This window comes from Apodemus sylvaticus, chromosome 5 (assembly GCF_947179515.1).
Source record: "Apodemus sylvaticus chromosome 5, mApoSyl1.1, whole genome shotgun sequence".
Classification (NCBI taxonomy): domain Eukaryota; kingdom Metazoa; phylum Chordata; class Mammalia; order Rodentia; family Muridae; genus Apodemus; species Apodemus sylvaticus.
In genome coordinates, this window is record NC_067476.1 from 152,909,688 (window position 1) to 152,935,071 (window position 25,384).

At 49.1% G+C, this 25,384-nt stretch overlaps 1 protein-coding gene and 2 long non-coding RNA genes across 5 annotated transcripts in view; 2 read left to right on the forward strand and 1 right to left on the reverse strand.

The window, feature by feature from the left end:
- B4galt5 (beta-1,4-galactosyltransferase 5) overlaps positions 1–9,626 on the reverse strand; it is a 50,460-nt gene extending 40,834 nt beyond the window's left edge. The window contains exon 1 of one of the 2 annotated variants that reach the window (XM_052184344.1): positions 9,326–9,626. In XM_052184344.1, coding sequence (XP_052040304.1) covers positions 9,326–9,440 — 115 coding nt within the window. In that variant the 5' untranslated portion in view covers positions 9,441–9,626. Of the gene's footprint in view, positions 1–8,170; positions 8,340–9,325 lie in introns of those variants that run through there. The other variant, XM_052184345.1, reaches the window with a different exon arrangement.
- Positions 3,711–8,602, forward strand: LOC127686285 (uncharacterized). Its single transcript, XR_007978066.1, has 4 exons — positions 3,711–4,415; positions 6,750–6,845; positions 7,572–7,823; positions 8,338–8,602. It is a non-coding gene; the product is annotated as an uncharacterized LOC127686285 (long non-coding RNA).
- Positions 9,627–12,736: 3,110 nt separating the features above from the next.
- Positions 12,737–15,577, forward strand: LOC127684705 (uncharacterized). 2 transcript variants are annotated; one of them, XR_007977767.1, is made up of 3 exons: positions 12,737–13,334; positions 14,718–14,865; positions 15,132–15,577. It is a non-coding gene; the product is annotated as an uncharacterized LOC127684705 (long non-coding RNA). The 2 variants fall into 2 exon arrangements; XR_007977768.1 differs by having other exon boundaries at positions 15,191–15,577.
- Positions 15,578–25,384: the final 9,807 nt, after the last annotated feature.

A 25,384-nucleotide genomic window follows, 5' to 3' on the forward strand; every position in this document is an offset into this window, starting at 1 on the left:
CACCATTAAGTCCCTATGACATTCCTGGCTGACCTAGAACTCACTACCTATCCAGGACCAGACTGCTTCACACTCAGAGCTCAGCCTGCCTCTTGCTTAGGGAGCGCTTGAATCACAGACCAGAACACCACTTGGGTACTTAACAGTGTGTTCCTTCCTCATTAACCAGGGAAATTACAAAGCAGAAAACGGCCCTATCATTACTCTGAGGGATATGGAGAAAACCGAGTGCTTATTTTAAAAATTAAATGCTTTTACATACAATTCCTAGAGGGCAGATGTGGTGGCTCCTGCCAGCTCTCAGAAGGTATAGGCAGGAGGATCAGGAGTTCAATGCCAGCCTCCACTACCCAAACTTAGAGGCCAGCCTTGGGGTCAAAAAGAAACAAACATAGGCAGTACACTGTGAATTGTGGAGTATCCTGTGGCTGTGCCTTGTGGCTCAGGAGTGGAGCTCTGGCTGCCCACTGGAGCCCTGGGTTTGATGGGGTGGGGAGGGGGGTAACCTGTCTTTTCTAGTCTTCCTCAGCCAGGAACCTTCAGTGAGTCAAGTCGGAAACGATGTAGAACTCCGCTAAGGAAAAATACAAAATGGAAATCCTAATGGAGGAACTGAAGAGATGGAGCAGGAGGGTGGACAGGGGCATGAGGTAGGGGAGGGAGGGAGGGACCGGGTGGGGTGGGATGCTTCAGTGGCTAAGAGCATGTCCTCTCTATGTGAGGGCTGAAGTTGGGCTCCTAGCACCACATCAGGTGACTCACAAATGCCTGTAACTCCAGCTCCAAAGGATCTGATGTCCATGGACACTCTTGCATAGACAACGTGTGTGTGTGTGTGTGTGTGTGTGTGTGTGTGTGTGTGTGTGTATGAGTGTATGTGTGTGTGTGTGTGTGTGTGTGTGTGTATTTTATATATAAGTTTCCATCCAAATACTTTATTTCAGAACTTTCCAAGGGCTGTGGATATAATAGGATAGTAGAACACCAGAGTGAAAAATCAGGTACTCTCAGAATAAGACAAGTTAGGCTTTTAAATTTTTATTTTATTTTATTTTAGAGACAGTTTCTGTGTAGCCCTGGCTGTTTGGGAATTCACTCTATAAACCAGGCTGGCCTCAAACTCCAGAGATCCACCTGCCTCTGCCTCTGCCTCTAGAGTGCTGAGATTAAAGGCATGTCCACCACCGCCTGGCTTAGACTTTCTTAAACCAACAATTCTGTTATTTTCCTGAATGATAATAAAGGTTTAGCTAACATAATTGTGACAACAGTGTAGAATATAAGAAGATACTATTTTCTGACCATCACAAATGGTCCACTGATCTAAAATCTAAACTGAGCAAGAAAACTCTAGACTTCATGCTTAAAGGACTTAAAAGCAGAATTCCACACCTCGATGTGGCTCTCTTCAGTCTGTCTCTCGATGGGCTTACCTCAGGAAGCCAGGGCACAGCTTCCAGGTTTGCTGTTTCACATGGGAGAATAAGAAAACAGAAGCACCAAGTGAGCAGGATGAATGGCAGTTTTATTAAGGAATCGTGAGAGAACATTCCCAGGAGTGGGAAGGGCTCCAAGGGAGGCCTGCTGTCCAGCTGCCCGCCCAGTGGGTTCTACAGGTTTTATGGTGGGAATTACTAGGAGACAGGTCATCTGCATATCAGGTACCCAAAGAGTCCACAGTTTCAGAGGTCACCTGTGTTTCATGAATAATTATTTCATCATCCTAACCCTGTCCTTACTGCCTAAGAGAAGCCAAAGCTAGTTCCTGTATAAAGCTCGAAACAGTGGTTCACACCTATAATCCCTGAAGAGATGGGAGGATCTTGAGTTCAAGGCCAGCCTGATCAACACAAGAAGAGCACATTTAAAAGGTGTGTAGTTCATTGGAACTGTGCTTGTCTAGCATGCAAAAGCCCTGGGCCAGACATGGCAGCACATACCTGCTAAGGAAAGGGCATTGAGGACTGGGAGTTCCGTCAAACTCTCCCACACAACAAACTCCAGGCCAGCTTGAGCTACACGAAACTACCTCCAAAATAATTTTTTAGAGCATAACTTCTAGGCTCAGTATGGTGACAAACACCTTTAGTTTAAACACCTGGGAGAAGAAGAGAATCGTTGAGTTCAAGGGCAGTCTGATCTACACATCTGTTTCACAAAAACAAACAAATAGCAAAGCCCTCACAATCAGCAGTTTTATAAGGTGAAAATATATTTTCTCTTTTCTCATCTTTCCAAGGTTCCACTTACTAGACACAGAATTAATAGGTTTAAAAGCCTATAAATTATAGTGTTTAGAACACCTGGAGGGTGGGAAAAAAAAGTCCTCTGTACTGATATTTATTACTACGTGTTTGAATTTTTATTAAAATAACAAAGACTTGTGTCCAGTAACATACAGAGAATAATTTACGGCCCAATTCTCTGCTTGCCTTTTTACCACTCCACACCCACAGCCAAGGCTACTCCACCCACCGTACAGCTCATCTCCATCAGGAGGCCACGCCCTACCTCAAAGAGCTGTTCCTAATTGATGCAGGTAACCAAGGCACCTGGGAACAATGTCCAGGCTCCTTCCACAGGCAGTCTGTGTCACCAGAGAGGAACAATACCCCAGGGCAACCAACTGCTTACTCTAGCTAACAAAGGGAAAGGGGGAAAGAGGGGAATTCGAGAAGGGACAGCTCTCTGAATAATTTAAGGTGCCACCTTGCTTGGGGAAACTGAATTCGTGGGAGGACCGAGAAAGCTCCTCACACAAAAGCACTGTATAAAAAGCCTGAGTCAAAAGGCAATGCTCTTCACTTCCACTCTGCAGACAGAAGCCCGAAGGACCCTGTTTGCTGCTGAGACCCTGGATGAGGGATTGGAAAAAAGCAAGACTCCTCTGCGTATTAAAACATGAAGGATGACCCCAGGGCAGAGTCCAGACAGATACCGGCTGAGGGGTGTCCAAGCCATGCTTTTCAATGCTTCCCCGCCCACACACACACACACACACACACACACACACACACAGAGGACTGAATGACTTTGCCAGTGTTTTCTAAGGCAGACGGTGTAGATTCCAAGTCTTGGATGCAGAATCAACGTCCTCAAGCAGCATCACTGTGTAATGCATGGGACCCAGACACAAACCCCTGCTCAAGCTTGCAGCACAAGTTTTACAAAAATTGCAGCAGGGCAACAAGGCTTTAAACATAGGAGTTCCGGGGCTCTCTCCCCAGCACCACAGAAAAGGGCGAAGGGCATGCAACCTCAGATCAGAAGGTGACTGTCCTGTAGTCTAGTTCCTTCAGCCCTCAGGTTGAAGACCGGGTAGTCTGGCCCCTCAGTCCATGGTGGCCAACCCCAGCAGTCTAGAGCAGGGCAAATGTAATAGCTATGGCCCAGCTTTACGCCAAGCCCTTTGTCAGTCACATTCAATTTGATTCTGCCGAGCAAACAGAGAGGCAGTTTCCTCTGAGACAGGTAGGGAAAGGGAGAACAGAGTGCCCTGTGAGTCAAGGCTGACTGGAACAAAGACATAGCTGCCACCTCGACTGGGTGCAGTCTGCCACAGCGGGGCCTGCACAGGTCCCACACTGGTCTACCACCCTCACCCATCAGGGCCCTCCATCCTAGTGTTCTAGCACTGCAAGCCCCGCCCAGGACCAATGACTGACAGTATTAGTCAGCTTTCAACAAGGCTTTCTGGTCGCCCTCAGGATCTTAAAATCCTCTCGCATGTATCCATCCCCAATCGGAACAGAAGCACAAAACCTTCCCCTAGAAGGGACCACAGGGGCGGAAATGTTCTGTCCTCCTCACTTCCAGGCTATCCCACAGCTGAACGTGCACAAGGATGCCACCTCAGGACCTGCTGACTAGTGAGTGAAGCCTCTCCATCTCCCTAGCTGAACTGCTGGGGACACGCCGGCTTAGCCCTCCAGGACAGTCTTCCCTTTCTATGTGTTTCTTCCAACTAAGTGTGCCATCATCCCTTAGCCGTGTGCCCTTGAGCCTTCACAATTCCTAACTCTGGGCAGGCAAATGGCGCAGTCTGGCTGATCCAACGTCTTTGAAAGAAAAGCTGTAGTCAGAACCGATGGCATCTGGGAACCAGACAGACATGCAAACACCAATAATTTGCTGAACCACTTTCCTAATTTTCTTTGTCTTGGTGGTCTACAAAAAAACTAAGTAAGGTGAAAGGTGGTTGCTGGGACCTGGGGACGCCGCTGACTTCTCTAACAGCTCTTGATGGGATAGCTGAGGCTCCTCTCTGCTCACACCCAGCCTGCTGGCTTCTGATTAGCCCTTATCTACCCAGCCTCACCTCCACTCCTGACCGCAGCAGCTCTCCATCTAGATGGCTATGTGGCTGTCCCTCCTGTTTACGTTTGCAGTCACAAAAGCCCAAGCCAAGGGAGCAGGTGAGTCGGTAGTCTTGTGCCTTGGCCATTGTGGCTTTGGGTTGTCACTCACTGAAAGAACTCTAGAAGACATGGCAAAAGAGCCTCTCCTTCCTGGCTGTCATGATTTCAGCTCTAGTGACCTGACCAGTCTGGGGGGAGCAGCAGATCCACCTGTTCTCAATGCCAAAGACCAGCTCAACTCCAAACCTAAGGCCTTTCCTTGACAGCAAGAACTCTCCAGAGAGGACAGAAAACATGGTCGGAACCCTGACAGCAGCAGCACTGTTTTTTCCGCAAGTCAGTCTGCCCTCTATATAGGCTCCTCCAAGGAAGGGAGGAGGGGCATTATTCAACATGTCTAGAACTTGAGACATGAAGGAAGAATGATCAAAATTCTGTTCAGTTCATCCTTGACCACATGGAGGGTTTGAGGCTAGCCTGGGCTACATGAGACCATGTCTCAACAGAACAACATCTGTGAACCTAAGATGGAAAAGGAACACTGAAGGGGAAAGTGTCCTAGCAGGAGATGTTTAATTTCCTAAAGCAATTAGATTCCCCAATCTGTATTTCCTCCAGAAAATTCATATGGTAAGGATATGGAGACATTCAGAAGGCATTTTTAAGGCAGAAACAACAAAAGGCTTGTCCTGCCTGCCATGACAAACAAAGTGTTCATGATAAAAACATCTATTTAACTATGTAGCCCGTGTATAATCTTCAGTCTAGTACTTCTTTAGAACATCAACAGACCACCAGCATTCCATATACTAAATCATTCATTATCTTGATCGAGGTGTAACTGTCTTCTGACACACAGGCCTCTCCCATAGGCTCAAGGGGCATTGGCAGAACAATTCAAAGTTCAAAGCCTGTCTAGGCTACAGAGTGAGTAAAACCTTATCTATTGTTTTTAAAGATCTGTTGATTTTATGTATATTAGTGCTCTATCTGCACGGACACCTATACGCCAGAAGAGGGCATCAGATCCCATTACAGATGGTTGTGAGCCACCATGTGGTTGTTGGGAATTGAACTCAGGACCTCTGGAAGAAAAGCCAGGGCTCTTAACCACTGAGCCATCTCTCCAGCCCTTGACACCCCCCCCCCCCTTAAATTACATTTACTTATTTGTTGTATGCCCCAGGGAGACTGTAAAAGTCAGGGTTCCTTCCACCATGCTGGATCAAACTCAGTCATGAGCTTTACTCACTAAACCAACTCAACAGGCCCTTAATTCACACCCCCCACACACACACACTCATGCACATACATACACACACGTACTCATTCAAACACGCACTCACACACACATATACACACACACATGCACTCAGACACACACACCCAAATGAGGGAAACCAAATGACTTCCTCAAAAGTTATTTGGTCAAATCAGAAGGGATTTGAACAATTGGCTCCTTCTTGTCTTTCAAACACTCGCCACAAATAAGCCCTTCCTTGGGACTAAGTGCACAGAACCGGGAAAATCACTCACTTCCTTTCTTCAGCAGTGAAAGAGGCAGAGAGAAAACCATCCGAAACGGCAAAAGCAGAACTCCAAATAGTAAACTTTCAGTAGAGAGCTAAGTTAGCCTTAACCGCAGGCAGGCAACACCACTCTCAAAGAGATCCTGCTGTGAGATCAGCAGAAGTCAGCAGCCTCTGCACATCTTGCCAAATGAAGGACCATAAAATTATTAAGATGTTTTCCCACCAGCACTTCATGCCAGCGTCTATTACCAGCTCACATCCTTTCTCCTTTAAGAGACCTGGTCAGGCTGAAAGCACTCTGAGGTCTGAAATTCCTCTAGTCAGAGGGTCATAAATAAGATCAAAGTTTTCTCCGGAAAAAAGAGGGCATGTCAATAACACAGGTAAGAGATAAGAAACAAACATTCCTCAGGCTGTGGAGAAGGGCTTCAAGGAAAAGGTAGCTCAGAATAACGTCTCCCCCTCCTCTTCTTTTTCTACTCTCAGCCCCACTCCCAACAGGGATTGCAGCTGGGACCTCACACATGCTAGATGAAAACTCAGGCACTGAAATACTGCCGTGAGCTTTTTAAAACAATTTTGTTTATGAGCAGAGATATGTCTCTGTGTATATGCATGTGCCACACATGTGAAGGAACCTAACAAGACGAGAAGTGGGCTTGAGATCCTCTAGCGCAGGGGTTCTTAACCTTCCCAATGCTGTGAGCTTTAATACTGTGGTGACCCCAACCATGAAATTATTTTTTGTTGCTACTAGTTCTGTTCCAGGACTCTACACAGTGAGTTCCAGGACAGCTATGGCTACATAGACCCTGTCTCAAAAACTTTTTTTAAAAAATTAAAAATTGAATGTGTATAGGTGTTTTGCGGACATGCCTGTCTATGCATCATGGACGTGCACACCAGTGCAGAGGACAGAAGAGAGCGGACGGGTCTCCTGGAATCAGAGTTATGGGTAAGCTGCCATGTATCTGCTGGGATTTGAACTCAGGTACTCTGAAACAACCAGTGCTCTTAACTGATGAGCCATCTCTCCAACCTTCTAGGTTTTTTGTGTTTTTTAAAGTCTTTGAGACAGGGTCTATGTAGCCTTAGCTGTCCTGGAACTCACTATGTAGACCAGGCTGGCCTCAGACTCACTGAAATCCTCTTGCTTCTGCCTCCCAAGTGCTGCGATTAGAGGCATGTACCATGATACAAAGTTTAAACTCCTTCTTAAAACCATCTCAGATAAGGTTTTTATATCCTAAGGAACAAAAACCCTTACATTATCTAGACTGCCTCAACCTTTGGGAAAGATTCACCAGGCACAGTGGAAAGCTAGACACTTGAGAAATTAAGTTCGTTAACAAGAAAGGCATGGAAGGGGCTGGTGAGATGGCTCAGCAAAGAAAAACACTTGCTGCTCTTGGGGAGGAACCAGGTTCAGTCTCTATCACCAACAGGGTGGCGCCTAACTATGTGTAACTCCAGTTCCAGAGGATCCAATGTCCTCTGTGCTGCATGCATGTGGCACACAGATACACACACATGCACAACAGACATACACATAAAATACATATCTTTTTAAAAGGCAGGATAAATGAAATAGCCGAATAGTTAAACGTAAGTGCAGTAATGTGAACTATAAAAGAAAGGTCTCCTCTTATCACTCCCCTCCACCCTCTTTTCTTGTTTGCAGTGCTAGAAATCAAACCCAGAACCTTGCATAATGCTAGGTACCACTCTACTACCCAGCCACATCCCAGCAGCCGTTGGTTCTATCCTTTGCCAACAGGCTTTGAATGACAATGGATCTGTTCCCTCAAACACTGCTAAAGTCACTAATGAAATCCCAAGAGAGTCTTGCAGTGACACAGGGTTTGGGATTCTAAATGTGGTGGTGGCACACACAGGAGCTCCACTGACCTACAATCTACCACAGAGAAATCTGGTAAGTTTCATTTCTGTTGGAGAGTCTGGTTCTATTCTTTCTCATCAAAAAAGGTTGATCACCATGGAGATACAGGAGCTACCAGACCCAGATCAGAAACACTTGTCACTTTCACAAAAGGACAAGAAATAGAGGGTCTGGCTGGAAGATGCCTGTAGGTTTAAGTTTAAACCCATCACTTCACACCCATATTATGAGAATCTAATATCCTATTCGCTAATGAGCTCTCTTCTCAATTAATTCCACTAATTAGTTATCTATTCTTGTTCAGCCAGAATTCCTGCCCTTCTACTTAGCAAGCCTAACAAGCCACAATAATTATACATCCCTAGTGGGATGCCACTCACCAAGTCAGTTAGGACAATCGCAAGTTAGCTTTTCCATTTTCCCAGTTCAGGCTGACTGCATGAAACACCAGCTTTTAACCATCAAGTGAAACAAGCTTAAAAAAAAATAACCAGGGGAGAACCTCCCACTCTCTCTCTCATTCTCCCTCTGGAAATTTCTCTGCCAGTTCAGAGTTGCCAGGTCAACAGGGAACAGCAGCATTTACTACTACGATCTCAAAGGCACTTCCCCTAAGCGGCACCCATCCCAACTATCCAGAATTCTCGCCCTCGGCCCCACCCCCAACAGCATCTTCTCATTTTCCACCAAGGACTGAAGTTTTCGCTAGCACCCCAAGACCATGCTAAAGCAGGCAAGTTGCATTCCTTAAACCTCCTTCCTTCTGCTCTCCCAAACTACCTGTAACAGCAAATATTATTTATTTGTTTATTTACTTATTTATTTACTTATTTATTTATTTATTTATTTATTTATTTCGAAGACTTTGGGCGTCCTCTATAGCGATAAAAGCTTAAAGGCCATTTACGGCCCCCTGGTCTTTAAAGGCTGGGATTCGTGCCCCCATTTTACAGAGGAGAGAAGCCAAGGAACCAAGGTCATACAGGACACCTGACCTCAGTGTCCTCTACCTTTAACCCTCCCGCTGCCTTTGCCTTCTCATCGGCGTCCAGTCTGTTCCGGGAAGGGCTCGTTTTCTCTCCAGGCAGGTCTCCCCCTCTAAAGGGCGGGCCCTGGAGAACTGCTACCCATCCCATTCGTTTCTTCTCTGAGCGACCCCCTCCCTTCCACCTGGCACTGCTTCTCCAAGGCCCCTGTCACAGCACCTCCTCCTCCAGGGCCAATTCAAACTTCCCATCGGTCCCCAGAGCTGGTCGGGTCCGCTATGAGGAGCCGCGGGCGAGGGCGGGCTCGGGGAGGAGGGGGCAGAGGGGGAGGGGAGAGGGGCGCGCAGCCCGCAGCCCCGCCGGGTCTGGGCAGCCAACGCGCGGCCGCGGGGGGCGCGGGCGGCTGCGTCAGGAAGGAGGCCGCGTGTGCGGGCGGGCTGCGGGGTGGCGCGGCAGGAAACGGCGAGTCACGGAGCGCGGGGCGGCCGGGGCGGCGGCGCGGGCCGCAGCGGGAAAAGGCGTGGGGTGGCCGCGGGGTCGCCTTCCTACCTATGCCGGGCGCCACATAGACGAAGTAGAGCAGCGAGGACGACAGCGAGAAGAAGAAGAGCGCGGCGAGCAGCGAGCGGCGCGGCAGCCGCAGCAGCCCCCGGCGGGCGCGCATGCTGAGCCGGCGGCCGCTCGAGGGCCGACCCGGGCCCCGCTCCCGCCGCTCCGGTCCGCCGCCTGGGCCTCGGCTGCCGCCTTCCGGGCTTCGCGCGCCGCCGCCTCGCCGCTTTCAGCCGCCGGCCGCCGCGGGCCGGGCCACATGAGGCGGGAGGGGGCCGGCGACCAGAGGAGCGCAGCGGCGGGGGCGAGGCGGCGGGGGCGGGACCTGTTAGGAGGGCGGGGTGAGGGGCGGGGTCTGATGCTGAGGGCGGGGCGAGGGCAAGGGCCGCAGTCCGAGGAGCAGATAGGGGTACCAGACTTGAGGCAGGCTGATGGGGACCGAATAAGGGCGGGGCCTAAGGTGGGGGCCGGACGAGGGCGGGGCCTCATGTTAAGGGTGCCGCCGCGAGCCTGAGGAGCACACCGGCAGGGACGGGCCTGAGGTCCGATGGGGAGGGGGATAAGGGCGGAGCCGCGCGCATAAGAAGCAGGCCTAAGGCCTGACCGGGAGGAGAGAAGGGCGTGGCCTGAAGCAAGGGGGCGGGAATGGGCAGGGCCTACAGTCCGGGGAGCGCATCTGTGGGGCGGGGTTTGGATATGGGGGCGGGGCGGGGTTCACGCGCGAGCTCTCTAGCCGCAAGATCCTCGAGCGGCCGCCGCCCATGCTGGCAGGAAGCATCTCGCTAAGAGTTGGTTCCCGTGCGAGCACCCCACGCGGGGATCGAGGAGTGGTGGACCATGTGTGTGATAACCAGGTAGCCCGCCGCTGCAGGAGAGCAAGGATGCAGAGGTCGGGGCACTCGTGTTCGCCCTGATTCATCCATTCATTCCAGACACCATTTATGATAAAGTGGCAGTTACGGGTCCTGGGGCCGGGGATGCTCCACGGAGCAAAGATTCCTCTGGGAGCCTGTATTAATGTGGGTAAGAAAAAACCAATATACAGATGATGATATAAGATATGAAAACAATTACACATGAAAATATTTTGGATGCATTCTGCTCTAGTCTGGGATTGAGAGAGAACCCCCCCTCCCCACTTCGTAGGTGGCACAAGAGTGAAAGTGCCCGAGGGAGAAAGAGAAGTCCCGCTAAGGGCAATGACAAATACAAAAGCTCGAAGGAAGAAGGGGCTTTTTCGGCCTTCAATGAATCCAAGGCCAACATGGATAAAAATCCCAGGAAGGAAGGAGAGATCCAAACAAGGTCACATCCTACAGGATGGAACAGTGGTGGCAACTGTCAATGTGAAGACACCGAGAGAGGGAGGGGGGCTTCTTAGCCTGTAACAGCCTCTCCAAGTCCTCAGGTGGTGGCTCTCCTCCCCCTCCTAGCTGCCACTTTGGCCCTATTGCACAGATGAGAAAACAGAAGTTTCTGTAGAGAAGCAAGTCGTCTAAGTTGTGAAGTAAGGGCTCACATCGAAACTGGCCTGCCACCCAGGCTTGACCGCTAACCCCATTTCTCTTTCTGCACTGTCATGTGTACTTCCCAGCCCCGACTTTCCCAGCATCTCTATAACCTTGCTTTGCTTTGTGTTCCTTTTGGTTTCCCAGACCCCTCAGGGCTCCACAGGACAGGGATTTCGTTTCATTTTCTGCTGTGTCTGTGCACAGAGCTCAGTGCTCCTTAACCCAAAAGAGCAGGGGAGGGGTGCAGAGCATCCGCTAACCCCAGAGGCAGTAGAGATGGCTAGTCCCAACGCAGACTCCACAGGAAAGGAAGTGGGCTCGAGGCAGGATTCCTCAGAGGGATGGCATGCTAGGAAATTCAAGAGGGAACCAGTCACAATGACACATTCGGCTGACCTCTACGCTTGCGCACCAATGTATACAAGATAAGTAAAATATTAAAAAAAAAAATTTAAGCCGGGCTCTGGTGGCGCACGCCTGTAATCCCAGCGCTTGGAAGGCAGAGGCAGGCGGATTTCTGAGTTCAAGGCCAGCCTGGTCTACAGAGTTCCAGGACAGCCAGGGCTATACAGAGAAATCCTGTCTCAAAAAACCAAAAACCAAAAGCCAAACCAAACAAAAAAAAATTAAATAAAAAAAGCATAGAAAGTCGAGGTAGGTTCAGAAGGGGTGAGATGGATCTTATCAGGAGGAAGCATCTGGTCCAGGTAAGGACAGGGGCATGACCAGGGGCTCAGCAGGACCCTAAAGACATCTAGTCTTGCTTCTCCACTTGCTTCTTGCCGTGTCCTTGTCCTGTCCTGTGACCCCCACTCAGTAAAGCAGAGACCTTTGCAAACACGAGACTTATGAAATGGTCTCTGTACAACAGAGGCTCACCATTCCTCCTCCCTGGGGTGCCACGGTGAGGACTAAGGGCAGAGGCTCTGAAAAGGGTCCAGCCTGTAATAGGTAACAAAACAATTTGAATCATCAGTGTTCTTAACATAGGGAATCCACGGTCAGCCTGGGTGAAGCGAGACCCTGTGCCTGTGTCAAAGAAAAATCACAAGTAAGGCGCCCTAACTTTTCTTCAAACACCCTGAAGGTTCCACATGCCTGCCCTGAGGGGGCCATTACACAATGCATAAATGTAGGAGTGAGATAGCATCTCTGGGCAGGACTGTCTCAATTCAAACTCCCAGAGGCAGAAAACGCCTTTGTAAAGGTCACTCAGGTCCAAGAGCGGCTGAGTGTTTCTCCAGCCTGAAACCTATGAAGGCTGAGTGTTGTTGACTGGGTGGTTCCTGTGGTCAATACACTCCCTTTCAACAGAAACGAAACTCAAGAGTGAAAAGGAGGGGTAGCACTTGAGGCAGCTGCTTTGAGAGCTGGTAAATCCTCAGGGTGACACCAGCCAGTAATGCCAACACTTGAGAAACTGAGGCCAGTCCAGGAGCTGCTGTTTACATCAGTACAGCCAGGCCTATCCTAACTGATCAGGATTAGGCTACATCGAAGTCTGATTCCTCAAGCCATTTCAAAAGAAGATTGACTTAATTATGTGTATGTTGCAGGGGCGGGGCGGAGTGGGGTATGTGCGCATAAGTGCAGGTGCCTGCCAAAGCCAGAAGAGGAAGTCAGATCCTTCTGGAACTGGAGTGACAGGCAGTCCAGAGGCAAGGGGATTGCCACAAGTTCAAGACCAGCTGGGGCTACATATAATAAGACCCTGTTTCAAAAATTGACAAGCTTAGAAAGGTTAACACATAGGCTTCAGTATAAGCCTGAGGATCTGGGTTTGAACCCCCAGAACCCACATAAAAACTGGATGCACAGACTAAGCGTTTGTTTTTTGTTTGTTTGTTTGTTTGTTTTTGTTGTTTGGTTTTTTTTGGATTTTTTTTTCAGACAGGGTTTCTCTGTATAGCCCTGGCTGTCCTGGAACTCACTCTGTAGACCAGGCTGGCCTCAAAATCAGAAATCCGCCTGCCTATGCCTCCCATAGTGCTGGGATTACAGGCATGCACCACCACCGTCTGGCAGCCTAAACATTTGTAATGTTGGTGCTACTGTGGAAAAGTGGGAGGCAAAGACAGAAAAGTCCCTAGAAGCTTACAGGCCAGCTAGCTTAGTGTGCTCAACACGCGCACGCACGTGTGCGTGTGTAGATCCCCAGGACCTACATAGAGAATCCTGCATGTTCTTTGGCCTACACACACACACACACACAGATATACACAGAGGCACACACATGGGCACACAGAGGCATGTAGTACTGTGATGGTTTGTATATGCTTGTCCCAGGGAGTGGCACTATTAGAAGGTGTTGCCTTGTTGGAGGAAGTGTCACTGTGGGGATGGACTTGGAGATCTTCCTCCTAGATGCCTGAGCATGCCCAGTCTGTTCCTGGCTTCCTTTGGAAAAAGATGCAGAACCCTCAGCTCCTCCTGCACCATGCCTGTCTGGATGCTGCCATGCTTCTGCCTTGATGACAAAGGACTGAACGCCTGAACCTGTAAGCCAGCCCCAATTAAATGTTGTCTTTTATAAAACTTGCATTGATCCTGGTGTCTGTTCACAGCATTAAAACATTAACTAAGACATGTACACACACGCATATGTATACACATACAGGCACGCATATGCATAAACATGCATACATACATGCATATACCCACAAGTATATATGGATGCACACACATGCACATATTATATACACACACATGCTTGCATATACAAATGCCAAAAAAAAACACTTATTTTGTTTAGGGTGTGGGGGGAGCACTTTTGAAATGGTCTCACGTAGACCAGGCTAGACTGAAACTCTGTTAGAGGGTGACCTTGAGAACCAGATCCTTGAGACAGATACGGCTCAGTTAGTCAGGCCTCATATCACCAAACTCACTTCCCACTTGGCGGCTGGAGAGAGCTGACTCCTGCAATCAGCTCGTGGCATGTGAAACGAATGTAACTGTTCAAGTCTTTTCACTTCTTTATGTATTTGATGTGTATGGATGTTTTACATGTATGTCTATGCATCACATGTGTGCAGTGTCCATGGAGGTCAGGAGAGGGTGTCGAATCCCTGAGAACTGGAGTTACAGGTGATTGTGAGCCACCCTCCGTGTGGGTGCTGGGAACTGAACTTGGGTCCTCTGGAAGGGAAGTTCTTAACTGCTGAGCTGTTTCCCCAGGCCCAAAGGCTGTTTCTGGGAAGTGTCACACACCCCTTCCTGAGCTGTCACTGACTAATGGAGCACAGTGTGCTGACTGGCCAGACCTTGCCAGAAGCCCATGCCAGAGGGCCCTTCGATGTCACAGGAAGCACATGGCGGAAAAATAGGAAGGGTGCCTGTCTCTAAAGAGAAACACTATTGCTCTGGTGGAAGGAACAGAGAGTAATAGCAAATGCCTGGGCCCAGGCACCTCTTTAATATTCCTTTTATGGTGCTGGAAACATGGTTTCCTTCCCTCTTCAACCTAAGATCCAGTTCAAATATTTCTTCCACCAGGCAGTGTCTCAGAACTAGAGTGCTAGATTCTATTTACTTTGTAGCACTTTATTATTCTGTCTCTCTCTCTCTCTCTCTCTCTCTCTCTCTCTCTCTGTGTGTGTGTGTGTGTGTGTGTGTGTGTGAGTGTGTGTGTGTGTCTAGGCCAAAGAACATACAGGATTCTCTATGTAGGTTCTGGGGATCAAAGTTATGAGGCTTGGCAGCAGGTACCTTTACCCCTGGGCCCAGGAGTTCCTGAATAGATGCTCCTGCACACCACCCGCTTCTCCACTAGAACAGACTCAAAAGCTTCCTAAGGTATGCCGCTGTAGGCTGCTGCCGCCACTGCCAACTCCCCTGCAACTCCAAATGAAATCTTTTGTTCTTCTGGGTTTCTGATACAGGGTCTCACACCATAGCTCCTGCTTTCTTGGAATTCACTGTGTAGCCCCAGTTGGCTGTGAACTCAGCAGTCCTGCTTCAACATCTCAGTACGCACTGTCATCCAAGTGAGGTCCAGCCAGTGAGATGGTCAGAGTGCTCGTCCTGTGTGTAAGTTGACTAGCCAGTCCTCTTAGATGGGAGAGGCACCAGACAGGCTATGGAAGCGCACGCATTTAATCCCAGCACTTGGAAGGAAGAGGCAGGGGGATCTATGTGAGTTCCAGGTCAGACTGGTCTGCAAAACAAACAGAGCAAACTCCCAGACAGCCAGGGTTACATAGAGAAACTTTATTTAAAAGGGAGGTTGGGAGGTGGGGGGGGGGGGGGGGCTGGAGAGATGGCTCAGTGGTTAAGAGCGCTGACTACTCTTCCAGAGGTCCTGAGTTCAATTTCTAGCAACTGCATGGCAGCTCACAACTGCCCACAACTCCAGTTCCAGGAATCTGACTCCCTCAAACACCAAAGACATAAATAAATTATTCGAGAAGAAGAGGAAGAGGAGGAGGAGGAAACTATCCTACCCAACAGTGGATGGAAGGAATCACCCCCATTAACAGTGGAGGGGCTGGAACACAGAAGGCTTAAGGAAGCTACCGGGGCCCACACAGTCCATTTCTCATGAACTAGAGGAAACTGAGGCTCCCGGTCCTTGTGTCTCTTTCATCCTTGCTTCCTTGGGCCTAAGTCAGCACATGGCACACCCTAGTACTTGGAAAATACTGGTTGACTGAATGAGCCAATGAATGGTCTATGAGTTCAACAGAGTCTTCTGTGAGAACACAAAATAACAATAAACAATAAAACCAAACATTAAACTACATTTTCCGGTGACTTCCTCCCCACCCCCACCCCCAGACCTTGTGGGACACAAACTTCGAAGAACAGAGAGTAAACAATCTGGTTTTACAAGCCACACAATCTCTGTGACAAGCATTCAGTTCAGCTAAACTGCCACAGAGAATACATAGCAAGCATTCCTAAGTGGGTGCCGGTACAACTTTGTTTACCGCGTGTGGTTCCTGCACTTACAATGAGTCTTTTTTTTTTTAATATTTTTATTTTCTATATTCTTTGTTTACATTCCAAATGATTTCCCCTTTACTTACAATGAGTCTTATTCCATAAAGCTGTTTACTCTAAAGACTGCACTTAGATAAATTAAAACCCCAAGCCTCTCTCTTCCTGCTGCCGGCCCATCCGGATGCAGAAGTCTCGGCTCCTTCCCCAGCACCATGTCTGCCCAACATGATGATAACGGACTAAACCTCTGAAACTGTAAGCCGGCCCCATTTAAATGCTTTCTTTGGTATGAGACGCCTTGGTCATGGTGTCTCTTCACAGCGATAGAACAGGGACCGTTATACTTCAACTCCCCGATCTGCGGGCAGGAGCCCACATTCCAGCATTCTACACAGAGGAAGGGATCCAGCAGGCATTCCTCGATTTGGCCAAGCAGAGAAAGAAGTCCTGCGAACATCCATTAGTGCTGCCCAAATGGCCCCTGAGAGCTCCTGAAAGCCTCCCAGGATGGTGTGGGATGAGTGCTGGGGTTTTTATGGGTGTGGTGTTTGTATATGCTCGGGCCAGGGAGTGGTGTGATTAGGAGGTGCGGCCCTGTTGGAGTAGGTGTGTCACCGTGGATGTGGGCTTAAGATCCTTACCCTTGCTGCCTGGAAGTCAGTCTTCCATTAGCAGCCTCCATATTAAGATGTAGAACTCTCTCAGCTCCTCCTGCACCACGCCTGTCTGGATGCTGCCATGCTCCCACCTTGATGACAATGGACTGAACCTCTGAACCTGTAAGCCAGCCCCAATTAAATGGTGTCCTATATAAGACTTGCCTTGGTCATGGTGTCTGTTCACAGGAGTAAAACCTGACTAAGACAACAACAGGCTATGGTCTCCTTGGCAGATCTTGCCCAATAAAGGAGAGCCAATGGCTGGACAGTTTCACCAATAGATGCACTAGGCAAAATGTAGTTTAAAGGACTCAGGAGATGGTGTTTGCTGGCAGGCCTCACTATATGAGTCTGATTCGGAAGACCCTCATGATGAAAGGAGAGAAACAACTTCTTAAATTTGTCCCCTGATCTTGACACACATGCTGTGACGTTTGCTCACTGCATACTCTACACACACACACACACACACACACTTTTTTTTAAATCACCATAATTTGTAAACATTATATTATAGGTGAAAAGGCTCACACACCTGTAATTCCAGCACGTGGTAGGTAGATGCAGGAGTACCCGAAATCAAAGGTCATCCTCTGACACAGCAAGTTCAAGGCCACTGTAGGATACAGGAGACCCATTTAAAAAGAAAAAAAAAAGGTGCTGGCGATCTGGTTGGAATGCACTGAAGGGACAGAGTCCTTGCCTCGCTTCCAGGAGGCCCCAAGCTTAATCCAGTGCCATAAAAAAAAAAAAAAAAAATTAAAAACAGATGCTTAGGCAAGGCACTGTGGTATGCCTTCAGTCCCAGCACTCAGGAAGTAGGAAGGCAGAGGCAGGTGGATCTCTGTGAGTTTGAAGCCAGCCTGGTCTACATAGCAAGTTTCAGGCCAGCCTGGTCTACACAGCGAAACCCTATGTCAAAAAAACAACAAAAAAACCACTGAGACTTGAGATCTAAGCAATAATACTAATTCCAAAGGAGAGAATCCAAAACTGAAGTTAGCCAGCGACCACTTAAAGTGTCTAGGGGAAAAAATGTATTAGACCAAATAGCCACTTGCCTCTGACCTCAGACGGTTCCGTCTAGAGGGGTCATCGGAGGGAAGTGATATTCTTATACTTTACTGGATATGGAAGGGGCCTTCAAAATCATGCAAGGACCCCCAGGAAGCTCCTGAAATGACTCTAAGTTGGAGACTTGCTGGAAATGCCTGTGAGAAGACTCCTGTGCAAGCTGCCTGCTGCAGCCACCTTGCCAGCCTTCTCCTGAGCAGAGTCCTGCTATGCCCACCCTGACTCCAAAGGGATGGATAGAATCCAAATGTCACTACCTGGTTTGAGGAAAGGCCCCAAGAAAAAGCCATAGACATTGTGCTGTGACGGGTGTCATGGAATCAGAGTCACAGGCTCGGGACAGAGTAGCAGCTGTGTCAGCTTCCTTCCACAACCGCAGGCAACCCAGGAGTCCCCGAAGAGGGCTCACAGGCAGTAACATCACACAACTGAGAAGACAAGAGAAGGAGCCATGGTTACCACTAAGCCCCAGGCAGGAGGAGGGAGGCTGGGTAAAGACAGGGAGAAAGACAAAAAGAATAATTCTGGGTCTTCCTTCTCCTTTTCTGCATTTATTTGTTTATTCTGTGGGCAGGAGAAAGCTATGGTAGGCCTCATAGTATTTATGGAGGTCGGATGACAATTTGTGGGTATCTGTTCTCTCCTGCTGTCCTATAGGCTCCAGTTTTTAAACCAGGATTGAACTCAAGTTGTCAAGCCCGGTGGCAAAGGTCTTGAAAAATCCTTAGTCCAAGATATATTTGTTTTCTTGGACTTACGTCTCTGTCACCCTGTGGAGACCTGTTTCTACCTACTAAACAGCTCGTGTCTTCTGTGCGTCTTGCCTCGGGCAAGAGTCTTGTCTCGACGGTATAGCGAGGTATATCTGATCAGTATCTAATCAGTACACACTGTACCTCGAGGAAGTTCTTTTAGGTGTGTGTTTTTCTTTGGTGTCCTGACAAATGTAAAGAGAGACAGGGTTTCTCTATGTAGGCCTTCCTGGCCTGGAACTCACTCTGTAGACCAGGCTGGCCTGAACTCACAGACATCTGCCTGCCTCTACCCCTGCCCCTGCCCCTGCCCCTGCCCCTGCCCCTGCCCCTGCCCCTGCCCCTACCCCTTCCCCTGCCCCTGCCCCTGCCCCTGCCCCTGCCTCTGCCAGAATGGGATTAACAGCACAAACACTCTGAGAATCCAGGGTCTTAACATCAAATAGGGATGCGTGACGGTGGCCAGGGAACATGGACGGTGGGTCTCTTTGAATGCCATGAGCCAGCCAGCATAGTGTCTCAAGCCAGCCTCTTGAGCTGTCTCCAAAAAACAGTTCCATCAAGTTTTGCGTTAGAGGAAAAAGTCCTAAATCAAGGCAGACAGGCTACAGGATGTCTGTAGAAATCCCTACTTTGGGCCTCAGATACTATTTCTTGGCGTTCTCAGCTTCTGAGTCAATGACAGATATTGGTCTGTTAAGATATTACACTCCCTAAAGTTTCACATGACAGTCACAAGGCTGTTAGGTCAGACCTGGGTGAGCAGTGAATGCTTACTGAAGTCGCAAGATAATTGGATGCTAGATTGGCAACACTGTGAGTCTTTCGATCTAAGATGTTCTAATCAGCGACCCCAGCTGCTGAAGAGTCTTCAGCTGGCTTTCCCGCTTCCTTTCTAGGAACTTCACTCCAGAGTTCCAGCCTTGATTGCTCAACTCGGGTCTGGGAGGGGTGGGGGAGTGTCTCCTGTGTTCTCAGGCTGAGGCCTTAAGAACCAGATCTGTCAAAGGCAGAGTTGCTCACAGACAGACACATCCAGCACACCGATGGGAGTTATAAGAAAGTGGTCGTGGTTGCAGGAGGGACAGTGAGCAAGGGCTGCCGAGGAAGTCTGGCTAACAGCGTGAACAATTTCCTGCCTGGACGGAAACTTCCAAGGAAAACGAGCCAGGGCATGTGGATGGGTTGGCTCCTGTGTGAGAGCGAGCACCGGAGTGTAACTTTAATCTTTTTTAAAATCTTACTTTTAGTGATGGGTTTTAAACGTTTTAAACTTTTTTGTAACTTACCACCTACCAGAGGTAGAAGAAAAGAAAGTCTGGGGAGGGGAGGGCCGAGGTTGAGGGGGTGTGGGCTCATTTAGAAAGGCTCTTTGGAGTAACTCCCGTCTGTGTTGTCTGGAAATCAGCAGTTCGGTTCACAGGTCAGCAGACAGTGGTGGCTCCATCCTTTGGCAAACATGTTATGGGTATACCAGTAGTCTAATTTGGTAGAGGGTTAGTAACAGCTGTGACACCACCTGGCCTCAGCAGAGACAGGCCTCAGTTTTGGCCGAAGTCGGCAGGAGGGACCAGCAGGAACATCAGGAAAAGGTCTCAGCTGTGCCTCTCTCAGGGAAGCGAACATCAGCGAAGACGAAGACACTAGACACTTCACACAGCTAGTTGTTCAAGTAAAGCCAAGCTACGTCTCTGTCACCTGTGGAGACCTGTTTCTACCCACTAAACAGCACGTGTCTTCGGTGCGTCTTGCCCCAGCGAGAGTCTTGTCTTAGCAGGTATATCTGATCAGTATCTAATCAGTATCCTTGGAAGCAGCAACAAACTGTACCTCGAGGAAGTTCTTTTGGGTGTGTGTTTTTCTTTGGTGTCCTGACAAATGTAGGGCATGTCACGTAAGGCAGACCAATGTATACCTGTCCTTAGTGAAGAATCTTTTTATCATGCACCTTTTTATGCCTTTGTTTTAATAGAACATCTTCTCTTTTGAGTCTGTTTTAGGGAAATGTTTCTTTCTGAGTCTGCCTTAGCCATTTACAGCTGTGTCTGTTTTAAGGCAATGTTCCTTCAAGTGTATGCCCCAGCAAAACACCAGCTAACCGACTTTCTAAAGAACCCTTAAGTTTCCATTTCACGGAGGCTTGAGGTAAGAGAGTCAGGTTCCAGACCAGCCTGGGCAACACAGTGTTTCAAGCTAACCTCTTAAGCTGTGCAGTAGGCTAGCTCAAAAAAAAAAAAAAAAACACCAGGAAGTGGGCAGTGAAGGGTGGGAGGGGTGACTCTGGCATGATATTGAGCACATGTATGAAATTCTCCAAAAATTCATAAAAAAAAACTAGTATTTCAATTTTTATCTTTATTTTTTCTTCTCTCTCTCTCTCTCTCTCTCTCTCTCTCTCTCTCTCTCTCTCTCTCTCTCTCTCTCTTTGGAAAGAGGGTTTCTTTGTATAGCCCTGGCTATACTAGACAACCCTGTAACCCATTTGAGCCTTGAACTCAGTGATTCTCCTGCCTCTGCCCTGCTGGGATCACAGGTATGCATCACGAGGCCTGGCTTTTGCTTTTGTTTTAATTAGCAAAGTTTTCTACAGCCCAGGCTAGCCTTAAACTCCGGATCCTCCTGCCTCTACCTGCTGAGCTGTAAGATTCTGGGCTTATGTTAACCTCCCACCAACCTCTTCTGCCCACTCGTATGCTCTGTGGAGCCAGTTCCCATGGCCAGGTGTTCCTCACAACACAACGCAACACACACACACACAGCTTCCCCACTATTGTTAATTTTTTGTGTATTTTTCTAGCGCATGTCCATGCCTGTATGCTCCTGATATGTGTGTTTGCGCCCATGTCTGTGTGGTCCTAATATGTGTGCATATGTGTGTGTGAGGCCATGTCCATGTGCTCCTGGATATGTGTGTGTACAATGACAGGTGTATAGAGAGGAGCACTTTTTGTGCGGTCAGTTGTTTGTCTCTTTCCTGCTTTACATGGGGCTGGACCTCAGGTCACCAGGCACGCATGACAAACATGTTTTTGGGCTGAGCACTCTCACTGGCCATGCGGTGTGTCTTCTGTCCCTGCTCCTGGAACTTTCCTGGCTCTGCACTTTAAGTTCCCTCACCCTCTCCGCCAACCATGTCTCCTCTACTCCCCATTCATGCCCCAGCTGCCTCAGGCCACTTGGCTGTAGCAAAATGCCACAGACTAGGTGGGTTATAAACAGGAAACAGTAAACTTTACTTGTCACAGCTCTGAAGTCTGGTAGACCTAGCTCAAGGTGCTGGCAGGATTCAGTGTCTATCAAGGGCCACTTTCTGATGCATAGGTGTCATCTGGCTGTGTCTCCAGTGATAGGAGAGGATAACACTCCTCTCTGAAACCTCTTATAGGATGCTAATCTCCTCCCTCATGTCCCATACTTCCCAAGATCCTCTACCCAATCAATTGCATTACCAGGATAAAGAGATTTTTTTTTTTCTGGGAGTTCAGAGCACAACCAACCAAATTCCTAAGTATACCAACCTTGATCTGAAGGAGCAGCCTCAGCTTCCCCTGGTCCTTCCCGATCCTGTCCCTCCTTCTTTCTCTCTTAAGGGCAGGAAGGGATTTGGACCAGAGTTCAAAGCTCCAGTTCCAGGACAAAAGCAATAATTAAGAAGATCTTACTGGGACTAGAGAGATGGCTCAGCGGTTAAGAGCACTGACTGCTCTTCTGAAGGTCCTGAGTTCAAATCCCAGCAATGACATGGTAGCTCATAACCATCTGTAATGGAATCTGCCCCCGCTTCTGGGGTGTCTGAAGATAGCTACACTGTACTTACATATAATAGTAAATAAATTTTGAGGAACAAAAAAGAGCTTAGTGGAGTCCGGTGGTGGCGGCGGCGGCACACACACATTTAATCCCAGTAGAGGCAGGCAGATCTCTGAGTTTGAGGCCAGCCTGGTCTACATCTGGAGTTCCAGGACAGCCAGGGCTACACACAGAGAAACCTTGTCATGAGAAATAAAAAAGGAGGAGGAGGAAGAAGAGGAAGGGGGGAAGAAAGTGGAGAAGATCTTAGTTCCCGGACAGTTGTACCAGGAAGAACATATACCCACTGGGCACTACTTCTTTAGCTTTTCTGAGGGCAGCTGGGAGATCTCTGGACATATTGTCTATAACAGCAATGGGGTCACCTTTACCCCACCACTCCAGCAGGGCGTGGCTGCCGCCCCAGGATCTCCCATTCCAGCCTCCCTGATCCAGATGCTGGTCTTCCTTACCTGTGGCTCCAGAAGCCATCTCAGCCTGCACTGCTATCTAAGGAGGCTTAGTTATGCGCAAATAAGAAGTGTGTCTTTTGCCAGTTGGTTCCAGCGAAACCCTAGAGGATGGAGGGGAAAACACCCTCCACCTCCACCGTGGAAACACGCATTTCCTCCAGATCTGTCCACTCATGCCAAGCGAGTAACCTCAAAGGTCTTAACCGTGAGTCTTAAGTACAAAATCTTTCATCTAAATGTCATGCCATGTCAAGTGGGCATAGGTGAGGCTCTGGGTATGATTCATCAGCTGCCAATGCGTTCTCCAGGTGGGAGTCTGGGGAAGTCAAACATGCCATGTGCCATGGTGCAGTGAGCACAGGCTAGACCATACAAATCCAGAAAGGGAGAAAAGTCCCCATTGAACCTCAGAACTTATGGCCAGAAAGTGTTCGGCCACAGGCCTCTGCTGTCTGGACCACAGGGCCAGTTCTGTCGCTGTAGTCTTGCTGGGCTACAGTTTGATACCTGAAGCCTAACAGCCCAGCCCCTAGCCTTGCTCACCACAGCTTGTGCCCTCAGCTCTGGGGAGCCACAGGCCTGGGCCTGTGAGTCCCAGGCTGGAACAAAGTTATGGCGGCTGGCTGCCACAGGCTGACTGGGCGCTCAGGGAGCCCGCCCCCAGCCTCTCCACTGGATACTACTCAGATGGGGGCTTGGGTCCTGCAGTAGGTTCTGTCCCAGAGTGTTGTTTAAACTCTAGGTAGAAGCCACCCTAGCTCAGAGTTTTTCTGGGCACAGCAGGGGCCACACCTAGGCTTGACCTGAATGGCTTTAGGGCAGCAGTTAGGGAGCCACAAAACTGGCAGCTGAAGTCCCAGCTGGCATTCTAGGCCTGGGATGGGCGGCACAGCCCAAGACTTGCAGATGCCTTGGGGTTGTTCCTTCTGCATTCTCTTGGACAATGACTCTCAGGAGTCAGAGCCTGGCTCCCATGGAGGAGAGGGTTTGGTACTGTCTGCTCATTCAAGGACCACACCATCATCCTTTGTCCTTCTCTGAAAAAAGCCTGGTCCCTCTCTCCCCAAATCTCTTCCTCCCTCCCTCCTTTCCTCCCTCCCTTCCTCCCTCCCTCCCTTCCTCCGTCCCTTCCTTCCCTCCTTATTTTTTCCTCCTTCCCCTGTCTGTCTCTGAAATGATTCACACTAATTCAAGGTGGTCCCAAACTCATGACAATCCTCCTGCCTCAGCCTCTCAAGTGCTAGGATTACAGGTTTGAGCCGCCACACCTGGCTAGGCTTTCTCATTTTTTTCCCCTCAGTGTAGACAGATTCAGAATCCCCTGTGTGTCTGAATTCTGCTTCCTGCTGACCCACATTTCTCTGGTCAAATCAGTTCTCCCCCCTCCCTCCCCTTTTGCTACCTACACTCAAGAGACAGGAAGTCGCACCTTCCATAACCTCCTGAGAAATAACATCAGGGCATGATTCCATCTTATTATTCACACGTTGTACCGGGAACAGAGCTTTGACTTGAACACACTCCAAGCTCAGACCCCGGGATGACTGGGATGGCTCCTGGGGCGGGGCAGTGACATGTGCGGGCCTGCTCACACAGCCGCTCATTCTGTTCCCCCACCACACAGCTGTCTTTAGGAGATGGGGCGATAGTGTTCTCTGCAGCTCAGGGGGCACATAGTAGGCCTTGTCCACAACTCATCTCTACCATTTCTGGACTCCCCCAGAATCACCCTTTGGGCTGTAGGTGGCTGTATGGATACGCAGTGGGAGCCTCAGAACCCTGGCAACCTACACTCTGACCTGTTACAAAGTTGCTTCCACGTTTCATTTCCTATTATTTTAGTCATTATTTTGATGCAGATAGGCTCTCATGTAGCCCAGGCTGGCCACACATAGCTAAAACTGGCCCTGGCTTTTATTATTATATTTTTATCTGTGCGTGGGGCTGGAGTATGTGCATGCCACGGCAGGTGTGTGGAAGTCAGAGGACGGCTTGTGGGAGCAGGTTCTCTCCTTCACCATGTGGGGGATCCCATGTGGGGATCACCATGCAGGTCTTCAGGCTTGGGGGCAAGCCCCTTTGCTCACTGCGCCATCTCACCAGGCTGGCCTTGAATTTCTGACCCTCCAGCCTCTACCTTCCTAGTGCTGGGATCACAGCTCCACACCATGTTACTGGATCTGAATTTCACGTCTGTTAGGATAACCCATATGGCTGTGAAGGCAGCTTACTGACATCAAGAACTTACCCTCTATATCCTCTGGGCAGTTGTTTGCATTTTAAAAAACATTTATGTTTATTGTATGTGTATAAGTGTTTTTGCCTGCCTATATATATATGTGCTCTACCTGTGTGCAGTTCCTGTAGGAGCCAGAAGAGGGAGACAGATCCCCCCCAGACTAGAGTTACCGCCTAGGAACGGAGCCCGGGCCCTCTGTAAGAAAGACAAGTACGCTTACCTGCTGAGGCATCTCTCCACTCTCTTGTTTAGATTTGAAACACAGAGGTTCTCATTCTCTTGTAAGACTGGCTTGAAATGCACCACGTAGCTCAGGTTGACCTTGAATTCACCACAACATTTCTACCTCAGCCACTACACCACTACAGAGCATAAAGCTGTGTTTTTACAGCACAGCTCTGCTTCACCAGTGGAGATCCGGCCCTACATTTATTTATGAAACAACAGGGTCAAGAGTCAGAACGGCTGTGGCCAAACAGGTGCTTTAGCACATGCTGAGGTTCTTCCCAGCACCGGAAGACGAGAAAGAAAGAAGCTGGCAAAGAACTGCTCAACAGGGGCTGGAGAAGTGGCTCAGTGGTTAACTGCACTGGCTGCTTGTCCAGAGGACCTGGGTTCTAG